Genomic DNA, 18,894 nt, shown 5'->3' on the forward strand with positions numbered 1-18,894 from the left:
TTCTTTCTTTCTTTCTTTCTTTCTTTCTTTCTTTCTTTCTTTCTTTCTTTCTTTCTTTTTCTTTCTCTCTCTCCCTCTCTCCCTCCCTCCCTCCTTCTCTCTCTCTTTCTTTCTTTCTCTTTCTTTCTTTCTTTCTTTCTTTCCTTCTTTCTTCTTTCCTTCCTTCTTTTTTCCCTCCTTCCCTCTCTCTCCCCCCTCCTCTCTCTTTTGTATTTTGGTACAATAGCTCTTATTTGTACATTTAAAGCTTTTTCAAAATAAAACCATTATTTACTTCCTCGAATTCACTGCACCATGGACGCTATGCTTCCTGAATAAAACTATGATCCCATTTAGTCCTAAAAACGCCCAACAATTTTGTTAGAGAGCTTACTACAGATGAAGAAGCAGATTAAGGTTAGGTCATTGCCACAGAGCTGCTGATGCAGGTAGCCTTATACTTGAGCGTGTATCTATTCAGCATGTCTGTGAAGGACTGGGGGATGCAATTGGGAAGCACCTTTCTCTAGGTGCAGAGCTTAGCATCAGGAAAACTGAGAAACACTCGAGAGGCAGTGCCAGGGATTGGGGGTGGGGCTGAGCGTCTTTGGTAAGAGCTGACTTCGTCCACAGTCAAATGTCCTTGCGCATTTCCAGTTCCCTTGCCACCTGATGATGCAGACTCTTTGGACCTACTTTGGTGTCTCATTGGAAGTTGGCTAATGCTTTAGTTTATATTTTGCCAACACTGAGGTGTCATCTGCTGAAAATATCTAAGTCACGAATTGTTAAAATCTCCAAATCAACTCTTCTTTGAGACCTATAACATAAGAAAACTTCTTTCAGTTGGGCATGGTGATGCTCTCCTGTAATCCAGCACTCAGGGAGTCAGAGGCATGCAAATCTCTGTGAGTTTGGTCTACAAAGTGAGTCCAGTACAGCCAAGGCTACACAGAGAAACCCTTAGTATTAAAAAACAAAACGAAACAACTTGCTGTTTCTGTAGCAGCCTGTCAGTTGACACAATCCCTAAAGAAGCTTGTAGTTAAGGCTCGAGAACCATTCAGTGTGCTCATGTGAAGTCAAAATGCCACGACCCACTACCTAGCCAAGTACGGAGCTAATTAAAGGGCATGTTAAGTTCCAACTCTAGTTACAGAAGGTCAGGGTTCCAAAGGCCTAGCTGAATGGACTTTTCAAGTATTCGTCCTTAAAATAGTTGCCTGTTTATAGTCTGTGCTCGGTGAATGCTGACTGCTCAGGTTCCTCAGACATGGGGTCATGAGTTTAAGAGATATTTCCATGTAGATGATAGATACGGTTGGTTATACATACTAAAATGCATAGTGTTCTCATAGTGTAATGAACTGCTATTTTCGGTTTCAAAGAGATCCATCTGTTCACCCTCCGATACCTCCAAAACCCTGCTCTCCCATCGCGTCTCCTAAGCAACCGAGGCAGAATAACAGGTAAGAACCTGCCCTTCAGAATGTCTTGCCAGGATGTTGAAGGAAAATGAGAGTAAAAAATTGTGAATGGCTATGTGAAACCATGGCTCGGCTTTTTCTATCCAGTCACTAATGCAAGACTCACAGAACTTCTTGCTCTGTCAATACACATGTGTAATTACTTTTTCTTTAGCATGGTGATAGCTATTACCTGCCCTTTGGAACAATAGCTTTAAAATGGCCATGGACCAGTAGAACTGGAAGTGTTGTCTGAAGGTTTCTTATATATTGACACTTGATATAAATACATATTTATATTAGGCATGTATCTCATGCCTATTAAATGTAAACCACATTAAACTACATATGTGAATATCTTTCTTTTCCATGTTCTTGTAGTTAAGCTTCCCATGGAGAGCTACATATTGTGATAAAGGGTATTCTCACACCTTTGTGTTACTACTCAAGTCCTCAGTTATGCTAGAAATACCTTTAGGCTGTTACTTGATTTTTTTTTTAAACTAAAGATTTTTTTTATTTATTTTAAAACTATCATGATTTTTTTTTTTTAAGAATTCCAAATAACTTATCTTCAAGTCAGGAAAACCACACTAGCTTTTTCTACTTTGAACTTCTGTCACTCTGTAATTAATACTTAGAAGCCAGTTCAGAGGCTTGGCCATCATTGTGCCTTCACAGAGTGTGACAATCTTGAACCATTTTTTCCAGATGGGTATCTCATCTTTTCTTTAGCATTGTGAGGTGTTGTTTAGTGTTGTGAGTGTCTCAGTGGAGACTGAGGTCTGCAGGAATGCTGCTTTTACTTCTTTTTATTTTGCCTCTTGAGGATTTTTGACACCATGCAAGAGAAAATTATAGAACTATTATTCATAAGTCACAACTATAGAAGGTTGGTTTTTTTTTTGTTTTTTTTGTTTTTTTTGTAAGAGGATAACGTTCTAGAAAGCTTGAACGAGGAACAGGGCTGTACGTGTGTTCATCCTTAGGGGGGTAAAACTCCAGAGCTTGGCTAACCTATAAGATCCCTCCAGATATCTGAAATTTTGTCCTCAGGATATAGCTTTAATGAGCCAGGGGAATAGTTTTTCACTGAACTAATTAATGATATGGGTTAGCTTTATAACTTTTCATTTCTGCAATGATGATAATTATCTCACAAGAGCAATGTCTCAAGTTTCTCATCTTACCTGATTGGTCCTCTTAGTCCTATAGTATTAAGCAATTAAGCCATAATTAGAATAGATTTTTTTTAAAAAAATAGAAATTGAAATAAGTTGTCGTTGGACCTAAATTCTAATCTAAAATCATTAACACTAGAGGGAGGCTCATGTTTATAGTAAGAAAAAGCTAAATTCCATAGGAATTGGTCAAATCCATTTTTACTATTTTCATTTCTTTCTTCCACTAATGATCCAAAAAATAAAATTGGGACAACTTGCATGTTTTAAAAACCCCGATTACTTTAATCACAGCATGGCGATTTTAATGAACGAATATGAAAGGCAAGTGTTGTCTGTGTAATTAACACATGTCCTCAGGAGAACAAAAAATAGTTGAATATAGCTTCCTGAGAATAAGCAAGAATGTATAAGTAGGTCAACCACAGTCTGAGGAAAAGAGGGAAGTCTTATAAATTCTGACAATATAGCACTGTGCAACTTATTGCTGTCAGTGTACTGTGGTCCTTCTCAGTGTGTACAAGTATTTGAAATTGTAGTCTTATTTCTGGCCGTTCCTGAGCAAGTACATTTCTTCGTGGTATTCACATGGGACAAATCTTTAAAAAAAAAAATTATTTATTTATTTATTTATTTATTTATTTATTTATTTTGGTGAACAACAAAAAAATTCTTAGCCAGGCATGGTGGCACACTTTTTAATCCCAGCACATGGGAGGCAGAGACAGGCAGATCTCTGTGAGTTCAAGGCCAGTCTGGTCTACAAAGTAAGTTTAGGACAGCCAAGGCCACACAGAGAAACCCAGTCTCAAAAAACAAACAAAAAAATTCTCAATATTTCAAATGTTATATCAATATCTGACAGTGGTAAGGACAAAAAGCTTTAATGAATGGAAATAAAATGCACAATGTTTATATCAGACACAACTAAATGTCTCCTGTGGTTTAAAACATATGAAAAGAAGTTGATACTGTAAAATCAGTACCTTACACTTTTTAAATGTTCAATAAGGGAAATAGTTGAATCTCAACCAATACTAAGAACTAGGGCAGATTTTTTTTTTGTGAAGTGATATAATATTTATATTTCCAGACACAATTGTCTTCTCAGAAATGTAAATTTAACATGGAAGAGTTTCCTACCTAACAGGCATTACTTTTAAAATTCTAGGCAGATACATGATACAGCAGTTGCCAGTGGAGAAGCTAGTCGACATGCCGAAAGAAATTTAAGGTACAAAGCTCTGTCTACATGCATGTAATTATATCAGTGGTAAAGCGTGTTTGTTGATGTACTTTAACAAATTAGATAAAATCAGTTTTCTTGCCAACTTTAGCTATAGTGAGTAAACTTTATTTATTTTTGGGACAGGGTTTCACTGTGTAGCCCTCGCTGGCCTAGAACTGTACGCAAGGCCAGCCTCAATTTTATATAGGTCCATCTGCCTCTGCCTCCAGAGGGCTGGTATTAAAGTGTGGCACCGTGCCTGGCTAGGTAAGACACGGTTTTGTAGGATCTTGTTCTTTAAGTTTGTTATGAGATTTACATTGCAAATCCAAAATCATCTGAACATAAGGACGAGATGAAACCGCTCGAAGGAAGGAGGCTTGCTTATCTCTGTACTCCCTGTAATTGCTTCAAGATAGAGGACACTGTTGCTCTGTGAGCATAAATGAACAAGGGGAAGTGTTCTTGCTTGGTTGCTCTTGTAGCACAGAAGCTTTCCGTTGGTTCTGGCTGTGGACCCTGTGTTCGGCCTCTCCTGCAGAGTCAGTACAGGTTCTCACATTGTGCGGATTGATTCTGGTGAGGAAGGAGGCATTTCCCGAGCATCTGCTTTCCTGCCACCACGGTCCTGATCCCCAACTGTTTTGAGCATCCCACCTATCTTAAAATTTTATTTCACTCTAGACATGTATGTTTTCTTTATATTTATTCTTCTTTGGTGTTAAGAAAAAATAATGGCGTTTGGAAATACTGTTTTTTTTTTTTTTTTAGAGGTAGGCATGATGGCACCTGCCTGTAATCCTAGCCCCTGGGAGGCAGGAACAAGAGGGTTATTGCACATTTGAGGCCATTCTGGTAACCTCTACGAGTTCTAGGATAGTCAGGGCTACATAAGGAATAGTGAGTGGGAGAAATGGTAGTACATCAAGAAGAGCCTGCCAGTTGATTATCCAACACCAAATAGTCAGCCCTAATATAATACATGCAAGTGACATTATACAGACTGAGTAATTTGTATGTATGTAAATTAATAAAAATGGTCTATGAATGTATTTGGGATGGCTTAGAGGGAAGAAAAAGGAGGAGATTATGATATTATATAATAATCTCTTTTTTCTTTTGGTTCTCAATCTAGCCTTTAATGACTGAGCTATCTCTCCAACCCAGAAACTATTTTTCTTTCTTTTTTTTTTCAAACAAACTGAAAAAATAATTCTAGCATCTCTATTTTATAGTTTTGGAGTTTCATAAGTATAATAAGCCAATTTGCAGTGAAAAAAGGACTGAGCTATTTCCCAAAGTCAAATTTCTTTTGTCTTGTCCCTTTGGCTCTCAGACCACACATTCACTGTGGGGGGAAGTTGACCTCTCTGTACTTACAAGTTTCTGTGAAGCTCTCTGCCTCCCACACTGAACTGCACCTGACATCGTGTGATGTCAGGGCATCTTCCGTGAGAGTTCGATGCTCCAGTCCGCTGAAGATAACTCAGTGGCAAAGAAGGGTGCTAGTGTCTGTGTGCACCACGACAGGGCCAACTCGTGATTCTATTAAACTCATCATTCCCGAGTATGGACTGTCCTGTCCTTCACCGGAAACTCTAGAAAGTTAGCTGCGGCTGTCTAGCTCCGGGCCCACTGACCTGCCTCTCTTTCTGTTTGTTGAAGGACTGAAGATCTTGATGACATCATCAGAGTGGCTGCTTCACTTCAGAAAACTGACAAGGGGTGAGGTCCTGGAACTCCCAAGCTTGGGTTTCCCTCCTCTTCTTTGTGATCTGAAAGCTAGCCAGTGCCTCTGTGATTTCATAGGAGCCAGTCCCCAGTGCTACTTATCGCATATGATTAAGAAGAAAAAAACCTCTCGGTGTCTCTCTTTAGGTCCCCATGAACAGGGGGTGGTGCTGACGCTTGTGGATGCCCATGTCCACCCTCCACCAGTCCGCTCATCCTCGTGATGTCAGGTCTCAGTCACACCCCAGTCCCGTGTTTGTGTCGCTAGCCCAGATGTCTACTCTTTTTTGTCCTTAGCCCCTCCACTTCAGATATCCTTGGACCATGTTCACCTGTCTTCACAGATATGCTATTGTCTGCTTCTGCTCTTCCATCCCTGCAGGCTCGACTTTCCGAAACCATCCTCAGTTCTTCCACCCTTTCCCCCTCTTTGCAGTATAGGTATGGACGCCCAAATGTCTACAGTGTCACTTGTAGGTACAGGGTCTCAGGCCTGTTCAGGCCCTCACTGAACCCAGGGTAAGAGGTTAGCATGGGCGTTTATACTTACTTCCACTCCTCTAGCCCCTCTTCTTTCTGTCCCATTGCTGACTCTGAATGCCAGATATGTTTTTCTGTAAATACCTGCCAGGGCTCTCCATAGCCCATATTTATCTCATAGTTGATACCAGCGTGGACCACTTTATTCCCACAATTTCCAGACACTTTTGTCTTTGCCATTCCTTCCCCACATGATCTTTACCAGTCTCAGTGCCACCATGCCCATCTATCCGAACCTTACCAGTTTTCAATATGCAGGTCACCGATCAGCTTCCCCATGAATCCTCCTTGTGCGACCCAGGGGAATGTCACTCCATCAGTGATAGACCCAGCGACTCCTACTCCACAGTCCTAACCACATTTGCTTTGCTTTTAACTTGTGTTACCTATAGAAGCATCTTCTCCTCAATCTCATCCTCATCATCCCTTTCAGCATCCTCTTCAGGGAAGATATTTCATCTCAGCCACCACAGATCATTTGCGCGTTAACAGGCAGCTTGGTCCAAAGGAGTAAAATGTCAAAACCCTGGATACAAACATTTCATTGTTTTAATCCCAAACCTGAGAAGTTTTTCCTCATTTAATGTAATCAAGCAACGATAAGAATTTACTAGGATATGTTTCACTAAAAACCAAAACAAACAAAAAAATCAAAAAGTTTGGCTGTACCGTCGTGTAACTCCGATCCCAACACTTGGGCGGCTGAGCAAGAAAGGGAGCCTCCAGAGTGACCCTCTCTGAACGCCATTACCTAACCAGAGGGGAAAATGATTCTTGGTTTTCTGTGTCATCGATAGGAGCTTTGTTTTAGATAGAGATGAGAAAGTATCTGCATGTTCCATATTCAAGTTTCGCTTTTCTCTCATTTGAGCTCCTGTGTTTCTGATATTATTAATTTACTTCACAGTATGCTCTTTAGTACTGGGGCTTAAACCCAAGCCTTATAAGTGATGAGAAAGTGATCTCTCACTGAGATTTCTTTGGTCTTTTTTTTTTTTTTTTCCAAAAAACATTTTATACCAAACCAGCATCTCTTTAAGTTTCCCAGGGTTGCCTTGAACTCAGTCTGTAACCCAGTCAGGTCTTGAACTTGTGATCTTTTTGCCTAGGTATCTAGGATCACATGTTTGCCCAGCCATGAAGGAAAGATAAGTGCGTGGTGCTGAAGAGGGATGGCATTGCGGCATGAGTCACGCACACAGGGAGAGCAGCACTTGCTTGGCTTTCCTGTCCCTGGTCCCCAGCCGCAGGCACAAATCTCACCGGACGGACATACATTTATCAGAGAGAGAGAGACAGAGAAAGTAGCTGCTTTCACACGGACCAGAGAAATGAACTCTGCACTGTCCAAAGGGAACAGAAAGAGCTCCATTATCCCAGCTGCTCTTTGTGGAATGGAAAGCTATTGCTATCTGATTGAGGGCATTTAATTTGTTGCAAAGACAATGGTGAAACTTAATATCTAAAGTGTTTTATCAATTTATAATCATTTTGAAAGCTCGGGTTCTTCATTCAGAGTGCTGTCTCCATGGTGCTTACTTTACCAAAGAGCATCTTTCTTGCGTATTATGCTAATTTTCTTGTGATAAACACTAGAGACCTTGAATCCTGAAAAAAGAAAATCTCATCATTGTGGTTCACGTCAGTCACAAAGGTCTGGGGCTAAAATGTATAGGGTTCTTAGAGTTGCTCTTTCCCTTGGAAGAGAAATGAATTTTCAGCCAGCCTCTGCCTATCAGGTAGCATTTCAAGCAAGAAACAGTCACAAAACACCATGTCTTGGCACCAGGCAGCCTTTTCCCCCCCTTTAGGGTAACACATCACTCCTTTTCCTTTTCAGTCAGGGCCAGTAACTGGTTTTCAAACATTTCAGTATTTATTCTCAAGTTTCAGTTTTATCATTCAATGTATAATATTGCTTTAAATGAAACATCTGTTTATTGGTGTTGAATCGAACATGTTGAAGGTCCCTGAGAGGACTGTTCTGGACAATTTTTCTGGGAATAGTGGTTTATCTGGCATCTTCAGCACACAGAACAGACTCATCCATTACATCTCTCTTAAGCTGACACAGTGTCTTGCTGTGTACAACTCAATTGAAAAGGTAAAGATAGCAAGCCTGTATTACATGAACAATATTGACAAGGTACTATTTATTATAACGGCTCAGATTAAGTGAGCATCTATGACTTTCTAGGCATTATGCTCAGCACTGTATATTAACTTATTGATTCTTTTTAAAGATGAACATGATCCATACTATTATTTTTACCTATGGGGAAACTGTAGCAACATGAGCTGAAGCAATTCACTCAGGTCACCAATGAATCATGGTGTCCTTTAGATGGGGGTGTAGATGTCCGTGGCTCAAAAGATTGTAGGTGTTTACTGGTCTGCTGGTCAACACCAGAGATGACTCAGGAAGAAAGAAGAATGCTATGAAAGTCCCCTGTGTGATGCTATAGCAGCAGGAAGAGAGAACCAAGGCATGTGGATGAAAACACTAAAAGAGGAAGGCAAGAGACATGGGGAAGAGAGTAGATGGAAGAAGGAAAGAGAATCTGGGTAGAAGGCATGCTCTGAGGAGTACACTGGAAAAAGCTCTAGAGAATGGTCCTGGTGAGCACCCTGCCCCAGGCTCCCTGCTTGGGGACGAGAGCTGAGCCCATGGTTTAAGGTAAATTCTCCAGGCCATAAGCTTAGCTTAAGTAGGTCACTCCCAAAAAGACTGGCAGAAAGGGGCTTTGCAGTTCTCAAATGTAGAAACAGACTTGCAAACTTAGTTGACCTAGAATGAACTTGCAGTAGGGTTGAAGAAGCAAGCCATTGTCTTTTGAGTAGTTGCTGTCTGCGCAGGTACACTATCTGAAAATAGAGTCTATAATTAACCAGGGCAGCTGTGTTTGAGGAGTCAGTTAAAAATGAGTATTAAACATCTACCTAGAGATAATGTGTTAGAGACTGACTGGATGCATTGTAAAGTACAGTTCTGCATTTTTAAGTAGTGTCTCTGGGAAGGGACATGCGACAAAGCACAGTCGCTGTTCCTATAATACATGGTCCAGCAGAGTTCCATAAGACAGACACAAAACTGCACACGCTGCCAGAGGTCCAGACATGGGGAGACCTCAGCTGGTGGTCCAGGGAAGGCCTCTCTGGCAGCGTGGTGTTACACTTGAAGGATAAATAGGGCTTCACAGATAATTAACATGGGCATGTGTTCAGTTTCTGAGCGCTCAGAGTTATTTTAAGGTGAATCTGTCCTTTGACTCTGGGAAGGCATTTAAACTAATATTAGGGTTTGTTTTCTTCTCCCGAAGGGAAGAAATGGATAACCTCATCAGAATGAACAAAAGCTTGAACAGGTGAGGTTTAAAAGGTCTTATTTTCATCTTATTGTAGAATTGAACATTGTAGCTTCTTGGATCATCTTTTTAGAATTAAAAACAACGTTCAGTTTTAGAGTAGGAGGATCTGACTAGCCAGGAATACCTCACCAATCTTGAGTAAAGGGCTTGTAGAAATAAACAGTTATAATAAAGTAACTTATTATTTCATTATTTTAACTTTATTATAATAACATTTTAATAAAATAATCAGTTAAAGTCTAAAAGTACTGATATCTAAGTATCCTTGATTTTCATGTTCCATGAAATTTAAGGCAGTTGTATGTTTATACATATGCCACAGTTTCTGGTATCTTAATACACTTATATGTACGCTGTTTCACTCGATTGCTGAATATTTTGAGTTTAACCACTTCAAAACTCACTACTATCTTTTATTATTATCTCCCAGTTTTGAATTACTTGCCACTGCAAAACAAAATATCCTAGGAGAGACAAATGAAGGGCAGAGGTAGAAAGGGTCAGCAGATACCAAAGAGAAGGAACAAATTAAGAAGTGTCCACTGGTTTCATTGCTCTAAGGCTAGAAATATGGTTTTCCTACACTGTTTTAAGACTGTGATCTATATTCTGCAGCGTGACTGACAACGGGTCACCTAAATTTGCTGCTCTTCGGATTCCTCATCTGTTCAGACAGGAGGTTGTAGATCAGGAGTTGTAGAGTCAGGCGTGGATGGGTGGATGTGGCTCACTTCATAAGGCATAAGCTGTGGAGGAACCAGGACAAGAAGAGAAAATATCCTCTCAACAGCATCTCAGAACCAACTGAGGAAGCCACACAGGAATCTGAAGCCAGTGTTGTGGGGCATCAGGAGATCTTGAAATGTCATGGACTTGCATCATGGATAGCTCTATAAGTACTAGCTCATATTAAAATGATATATATGTATATATATATATATATATATATATATAATTTTATATATTTTCAATTCAATGCTTTCTATCTATCTACTAATCATTGATCAATCAATCTATCTGCAATTAAAGGAAAGGTGAATCTGAGAAAAAGGCCATGAATCTGAGAGAGGTGTGGGAAGGAGTATACATGGGAGGGGAGTAAAGAAAAAATAATGTGCAATTGTACTTTAATTTTAAAAATATAAAGAGAGAAGACAGCGACTGGGGAGATGGCTCAGTGGTTAGTGCACTTTCTGCTCTTTCGAGGGCCTGGGTTTGGTCCCTAGTTCCCACATAGTGGCTCACAGCCCTCTGTGAGTCTCACCCTCTTCTGACCTCTACAGAAGCCAAGGGTTGCCCATGATGCCCAGACATGCTGGCAGACAGAACACACACACACACATACACACACACACACACACATGATTTGTTTAAAGAGAATGCAAAATAAAAAAATAACAAGGAAACACTTTGGTTGCATTTTTCTCTAAGACTTAAAATTTGGAATTTGGAAAAACAAAAAACAAACAAACAAAAAACCACCTGTGTGGAATAGAGCAGTTTCCAGAACCATAGCCATCTTTCCCAGGCAGCTTGTATTTTACATGTGAACTGCCGTATGCTTTTTATAATGAAGCATATGTCATTATTACTGACGTGATTTTTTTTTATCCATATATATTTAAAGAAATCAAGGTCTCGATGGCCTCTTCAGAACAAACCTAAAGGCACAGCAGATAGACAAGAGGTAAGTGTGCCTGGCATCTCTGACATTCTGCGTTTCAAGCTGCGCCCCTTGCTCCTTCTCATGGCGGCAGCGGTGAGGGTGCCGCAGCCCCTGGCAGGAGAGCACACTAGCAGACGGGCTAGCTCGCTCAGCACTGTACATTTAGTTCAGACGTAATTGCCCGGAATGATCTCCGCTCTTCCATGCAACAAGAGAAAATGAGTAATTCATAGAAAATGTTTATTATATCTGACCTTTCCAGTTGCCACACAGTTTCACAGTTTTTATTGGATTCCTTTTGTTTCCAGAGCTCAGAGTCTTGAAAGTCTCATCTTTATGAACACCCAGATGGACAGAGACGGGAAAGGGTAAGATTCAGTCAGGTCAGGCCGCTTCATCGAGTCTTTGACTGCCTTCTGTTGTCAGCAGGACGCCCCTTGCTCTGCCAGGGTCAGGCCATCTGGTGGCACAGGCTCTGGGTCAGGATCAGGGAAGGCTGGGTTCCTCAATGCTGCCCCTCCACCGTCTTGACCTCAGTGACCTCATCAAGTGGCCTAATCTCTGGGAACTTGTTTCCTCTGCCTAGAGGATCTCCATACTCATTTTCGTACTTAAAATGAAAGAGAGCCAACTGATCACAAGACACTTTGGTTCTGTCTGCCACTGGCACCCTTAGACTGTAGAAGAAGGCATCTCTCAGATGGATACTTGGTCACACTTCATATGTTGATCTTTTTGTAGTCATCTTAATGTTGAAAGACACTGAAAAGTTTTTCGGTGGGTAAATCAGTGATCAATAACTAAACTAGTAGCTCTTGAGAGACGAATTTACAATCTTAGACGGATAATGACAAACTAGGAAATTGGCTCTTTATTATTGATGCGATTTTTCACATTGAAAGAAATCAAATCCCTGACAGTCTCCTTAAATAAAATGTCTGAGCAGTGAAGAATGACAAAGGTTAAGGGTTTATGAGATTGCTACCATTTCTCCCCAAACTGGTCACTTACTTTGTATGTGGTCGGATTTATTAAGCTTGCCTTTCTAAGATGACAGTGATCTCTGACATCACCTTTATTTTTATAAACCATTTGTCCGGCCAGTGTGTGCACAGAATGGTACCCTCGTTTTCCATGTTAGTCCTGTCAGATACATTCCCAGATTTCTGATCCAGAACATACAGAGACGCCTGTATGATGGAAGGCCTTCTCAGTGAGAGCCTCTCAGGCATGCTGACTCATTACAGGCGACTTCCTCCAATGGAGGAGGCAGTGGAAAGCAGTCAGCAGTTCTGCAGTGTCCATTTGTGTTGTAAAGGAGAAAATGAGATATCAGAAGTTTTAAAACAAGAAGCTTAGAGAGCTCCAAGAGAGTGGTAGGAAACAGGAGAAGCAGGGGGAGCTTAGCAGTCCTGGTATGGAGTGTGGAAGAGGAAGGCCAGTGACTGCTAGCATGGGCAGCTTAACCACACCTGAACAGGATACGGGACTAAGTGAGCTTACAGGCACCAGGAGGCGAATGCCCTCAGTTCTTGTCATTGTTTCCTTCCCCCATCTTAGACAGCAGAAGAACTTCACATGCCAATAATTTTATCACAGTGGAACCATTCAGAGATGAAAAATATTAGTTGTATAGTATCAGGGGATTAGCTTTCAATTAGTTATTGTTCTTGTCATATAGCCTGGTTAGTCTCAAACATGCAATCCTCCTGCCTCAGTCTCTCAGGTGCTTGGATTACAGGTATGGCCAGCCACCAGTCTCTAGTAAGTCTTAGTTTTCGGTATAAGAAAGATCCATCCTATGTGATAAGTTAGCACGAAGAAGTGTTGCAGTTAGAGTGACCTTATTTCCACTCTTCATGATGGCCTTAGACCTCTTAAGGGCATTTCAGAAACTTTCAAGGGAAATAACTTCTCCAAGTCCTCAAAATAATTCCATTTAAAGCATTGACCTATTAATTGATTTCTTCTTAGCATGAATGAGTTTTTATGCTTAAGGAGGACAAATTCTTCATGGCCATATTAAACCCATCCTCCTTCTAATCTACGCCCTCTCCCCCCTAAAAAAAAAAAAAAAAAAAAAAAAAAACAAGAAAAGGCTAAGGCCTGGTGGGAAGGTTTGCTTTTAAATTGATTCAGTTGTAACTGAGCAGTGGTTGATAACCTTGACAGCAAGGCATCTCTTGAACATTTTATGCCACTTGAACTAGGTATTTCTAAGAGTTGCCAATGCTTTAGGCCCTGATTGCATCTCATTCCTGCTGTGAGACATCTACAGCTGTCTTAAGGGTTTTTGAACGTGCCATTGAATTTTACTCTCACACACTTTCTTTCCTCGACCCCAATGCTATAAAGAAATCAATCCTTTGGAAGTCTTAAGAAAATCAATCAAAGGACTGACAATGAGAAAGGGTAAGTAAAACACCACCATTGGTGGCCTTCTTTCACCTCATCAAAACTGGGAGTTTCATAACTATTTCCCGCCACAGATGAACTGTTCAGATTTATCAGAGATAGAGGGTCAAAGGAACATAGTCCATGCCATTTCTAAAGGGTGGCCATACAATTCCACTACCAAATCTTCCCATCTGTGTTTTATTAAATAATTAAAACGTGTGTCAATTTTTAATGTGAATCGAGAAATGTAAGGGAAAAATTACAAGATAAGAGACACGATGTCCACTGTTTTAAATCAAGGACCACTGTGAAAATTAATGTAGATAAGAAGCTAGAAAATGGCATGGGGAGACAGATAGGTCAGTCAGTAAGACATCTGCTGGGCAAGCATGTGGGTTTACGTTCATATCTCCAGCCCTCATGTGAAAACCTGGTGTCTTCCCCTTCTCAGCGCTGGAGCCTCATCTGGCTTGACTCTGTGCAGGGCCGCAGTTTATCTGAGTTCATATGTGTGTAGTGTTCCTGGGTGGAAGACACTGTCTCCTTAGTGCTGGCCTAAGTTTTGATGACATTTTTTTTTCCTCCCAAAGAAGTCAAGAGCTCAGATCAGTAATCAAAACAAATTCCACGGCAGATAGAAGCAGCAGAAGGTAAGAACTGCTTGGATCTCTGAGTCTCAGGCTTCTTCTGGCTTAACTGGTGACCTCAGCGGGAAGGAGGGAGTCACAGCTTCGAATCTGTCTTCTCTCTTGCATGTCTTCTGCAGCCCTGTCATTAACTTTGAAGAGTATATTGTGATTGTATCTAAACATATTTATATATAGTACAATAAAATCTTGGAGATTTACTTAACTAGATTACTTAGTCAATTTATACTAAAATAAATTTGATATCAGAATAATTTTCTCCAGAGAAATAATAATTTAATGAGTTAATTATTAAAATAGAGAATGGATGTTAGGAGTTGGTCTGATGCTCGTATTTTGATGCTAATTACTGGCTCACAAGATCTGGTTACTGCCCTATCCTTATTGTACAAACCTGCCTAAGACATTATTCCTGACTGGTTGATTAAAAGGCTTAAACCTAGGCAGGGCAAAATGGGGTAGGTGTGGCTAAGGTTCCAGGCTTTGGGTTCAGGAGAAACACAGGAAACAAACGGATGGGAAAAGAAAAGGAAGGAGGTCACCACAATGGGTTAGCATAGCTACATGGGCTGGAAGGAAGGGCTCCAAAAATGGCATAGAAAGAAACACCAAGATGGAAAATATAAACAAGTACTTATAAGATTATGGATGGAAGGTAGCCTAGATAAGGATAGCATTGAGTGGGGGCTGGGAGGTGTGTGGTGAGGTTATTGAGATAGCATGGGTAGAAATATCTGCCCAGCCCAAGGTAAATAAGGCAACTATAAAATCTAATGTCTGTGTTATATTAATTGTGATAGTGGGTAAAGTATTACCACTATAACAGTTATAGGGATAATAATAAATGATATTTAATCCAACACTAATTTAAATTTGAGCAACAAGTGGTGCCCAATGTGGAGCACCATCTGTTGAAAGACCATTAATATTTTATATTGATTTATATTTTAGTAAGGCAGTGGCTACTCTCTAACAGCTATATATCCAAATAACCACAGAGAGACAAGGGGTTATTTAATTAGCCTAGCCACAGTGCTGCTCAATAATTACTCTATCCTAAACCTCCAAGCTAGTATAGCTTCCACCCATTCAGATTTCCCACATTTTACTTGCTTTTTAGTCATATTCTAGGTCTGGTTTATTTTTCCTGATGTTTTCCGGTCTTCTCCTCATGGGTCCCACTTGAACTCACACCTTTCTTCTCTCCTCACCGGACCATGATGTCCCACCCTATTTTCTGCATTTCTCAGCATTGACTGGTTGGCTTTATTGGCAATACAGAGAACGAATGGTGGCATGTTTACACAAACTTGAGACAGGAGATGCTTAGAATAAACATTGAGATGCAATGTTCAGATTGAAACCAGATAGTGGGGTAGAGAAATCAGCATTTGAATAAACAAGGGTAAACTGTACACAGTCCACAAGAACATTATGCCATCAAATGGATGATATATATCTAGATCTATCTGTAATCTAATTCTATGGAAACTAATCCAAACATTCTTTTCATAAGAGGTAAAGATCTTGAAAATGTGAAGATCAACCCCGGAGGACATGAAAATACCACTGGGTATGTCTCACTAATGTCTTTAGTTTTTATTTCTACATAATAATTAGAAGACAAATGAGTTGACATTTTTAGCTTCATAACCACATTCTACATTATCCAAAATAAATGGGAGATGTGGCCATTCATGCGTATCTTCTACAAATGTATTTATTTTAAAATGATTGTCTCAGTATTTAATAGTGAGTTATTTTTTCTACTTGGTTTGGGGTATTGATCTCTTTTTAAGGATTGATGGGAGAGTAGAAATGGCCTAAGGGATGCAGTCTTCATGTAGCTTCTGAATTCATCTCTGGGATGACAGAGACAGCCAAGCCGGCCGGCCTTCACTAAGCCTCCCTAAGTCACCTCCTTTAAGGATGGTGGTTTCGTCTAGCAGCCCCGGGGGAGACTGGGCCAGTGCCTGGACAGGAGTAAGGACTTCTTCCCCAGTCCAGGGCTTCTTCCCCAGTCCAGGGCTAGGATGCAGGCATTGTATGCAAACCCTACTCCTACCATTCTGAGCACAGCTCCTCTGGGTTCTTACAGGGGGAGCATGTAGATCTGGTAGGAAGCGAGTCTTTATGCTTCTGACTATTTAATGAGTTTTTGTTTTTTTCAATCTTATTCTTTGTTACTTATAATAATTTACTTGGAGGCAAAAGATAGTCAAAAGTTTGGACGTGGGCATGATTGATAGGTTTATATGAGGACATGTTTTTTTTTTTAGTATTTTCAATACTGTTAAGTTAATATGTTGTTATCAATATCTTTATTATTAAAACAAATAAAAAAGAGATTGTATCAATTTGTCAAGTATCAATTTTTATCCAGCCCGGTTTTAGTGGCTAACACAATCAAGCTTAGCTTACTTCACTGTGGCCCATTAGACATGACCTCACTAGATGGATCTGAAGACAAAGTTGTACTTATATTCTGAGAACAAAACAGACTGTCCATATGCATGTGTGTTGTTAGCAAATTAACAACCTTAAGTGGCCCTCGGCCCGAGATCTGGGAGTTGTCGTTTGTGTTTAGAGCATTAAATGTTCACACCGGTGTAGATAACTTTTACATTTATCACTTCTTCTTAATGCTAAGCTACTATTCGTTTGCTTCATGCTTTATCTTAATGACATTCATTAGAACTCATTTCCTTTTCCAAAGAGAACAAGACCTTGATGGAGCGATTAAAGGGAATCCTGAAACAAACCGTCCTGTGAAGAGGTAAGGCATCTGAAGCGTCCCTTTGCCAGGCCCTTGGTAAGCATGTTAGAGTGCTACTGTTTATGTTTAGGACAGTGAATTGACGTTCAATGCCAAGTATATAAATGCTTGTGTGTGTGTGTGTGTGTGTGTGTGTCTGTGTGTGTGTGTGTAGGGGATAGCATGCATGTGAACTGTATTGTGAAAAGGAACTTGTAGCTGCATCATTTACGCATCAAACAATCCCCGGACTCTTTTCCCCTCGGTTAACTCAGTATATGATATTATTTGTTGTTTCAGAGATGCGTCAGCAATGAGTGCCCCAAAGGCTCTGCTGACAGAGCAAAGGCTCAGCTGGCTAAAAGCTGCCGCGTGCTCTGCCAAGCTGCCCTGTATTTGGCCATGTGGCACAGTCAGAGGCATAACCACCCAGTTAATTAGGCAAAACAACCAAATCTTGCATACTTGCTGAGAGAAAAGCCATTGGCCTCTTTGGCTTCATAAGTGCATAAGTGGTTCAGGATGATGGTGGGGACATTTTAATGTGAACAGGGACTCTGGAAGCCCTGGAGAGGAAAGGGTTTATTTCACCTGAAAGAGAAATCGAGGCAGGAACAAACAAGCAGGGATTTGTGCGGAGTCCACGAGGTAGTGCTGCTTACTGGTTTCCTCCTCATGGTCTTTTCAGCCTGCTTTTTTTTTTTTGAGACAAGGTTTCTGTGTGTAGCCCTGGCTGTCCTGGACTCACTTTGTAGACCAGACTGGCCTTGAACTCACAGAGATCCACCTGCCCCTGACTCCCCAAGTGCTGGATTACGGCGTGCGCCACTGCGCCCAGCTTCAGCCTGCTTTCTTATACCACCCAGAACCACCGATCCCAGGATGGCACCACTTGCTATGGGGGGGGGGTAGATGTAAACACATCAACCATCAGTCAAGAAAATGCAGCAAAGGTTTGATCACAGGCAACTCTGGTGGGGGCATTTTCTCAGTGAAGGTTCCCTTTTCCAAAGTGACTCTAGCAGGCATCAAGTTGATGAAAAAAACTAAAAACCAAAAACCAAAACAAAACAAAAAACTAGCTAGCACACTCATCTGCCACAGAGGAATCATAGTACATTTGTGCTCAGCACACATTGGATATAAACAATGAAGCACAAGTCAATGTTAGAAAAAATTCAGATTAATTATTTTCATAACGATCTACTCCATCTGCATACATTTAGTTCATCTTGCCATCCAAAATTAGACTCCGATTTGATATTTATTGATCACTTCAAATTGTGGCCTATTATTGCCTATATAATAGAAATGCGTATGTGTGTACATGACTGGGTATTTGCCTATGTGTGTATATTTAAACGCTTGCTTGCACGTGTGAATTCCCATATAAGCACACGTGTGTGCTTACATGTGGAGATATGTACCTGCGTATGTATGCAGGTAGACACTTACCTGTGCATGTGAGCATTTTGCATAAGTGAACTATTACTTATATACGAATAGTGGTTGTGTATTCATGTATGTATGTATGAATGAGTGTATGTGTACATGGATATATGTACGTGTGTGAACACATGTGAAATGCGTGTGTGCTTCCTATAAGCTTTTAAGGATAGTACTTTTAATTTACTTTTTACATGATGAGACTTTGTAAGTATTTTAAAAATAAAGTGAGGGGTTCCGTCAGTAACAGGCAGAGAATCTGAGTGAAATTCTCAGCATCCTTGAAAAGAGTCAGGCATGGAGCACAGCCCTGTCATTCCTGTCCTAGGAAAGTAGAGACAGAAGGATCCTACCAAATCAGTGAACTCTACATTCAGTAAGAAGCCCTTATCTTAAAAAATAACATGAAGAGTGATATAGACATCAATCTCTGGTTTCACGTACACACACACACACAAACACACACGAAAAGAGAGGAAGTTTTCTTTTT

The 18,894-nt window shown here is 40.5% G+C and overlaps 1 protein-coding gene across 1 annotated transcript in view; it reads left to right on the plus strand.

Moving 5' to 3' along the window:
• Window positions 1-18,894, plus strand: part of Scel (sciellin) — a 101,823-nt gene that overhangs the window by 49,544 nt on the left and 33,385 nt on the right. Inside the window, exons 9-18 of the mRNA XM_055609796.1 lie at window positions 1,368-1,448; window positions 3,798-3,860; window positions 5,520-5,579; window positions 9,446-9,490; window positions 11,121-11,180; window positions 11,468-11,527; window positions 13,515-13,571; window positions 14,147-14,206; window positions 15,720-15,776; window positions 16,920-16,979. Coding sequence (XP_055465771.1) covers window positions 1,368-1,448; window positions 3,798-3,860; window positions 5,520-5,579; window positions 9,446-9,490; window positions 11,121-11,180; window positions 11,468-11,527; window positions 13,515-13,571; window positions 14,147-14,206; window positions 15,720-15,776; window positions 16,920-16,979 — 603 coding nt within the window. The remainder of the gene's footprint in view (window positions 1-1,367; window positions 1,449-3,797; window positions 3,861-5,519; window positions 5,580-9,445; window positions 9,491-11,120; window positions 11,181-11,467; window positions 11,528-13,514; window positions 13,572-14,146; window positions 14,207-15,719; window positions 15,777-16,919; window positions 16,980-18,894) is intronic.

This window comes from Psammomys obesus, unplaced genomic scaffold (assembly GCF_907164565.1).
Source record: "Psammomys obesus unplaced genomic scaffold, mPsaObe1.curated_primary_1811, whole genome shotgun sequence".
Lineage (NCBI taxonomy): Eukaryota > Metazoa > Chordata > Mammalia > Rodentia > Muridae > Psammomys > Psammomys obesus.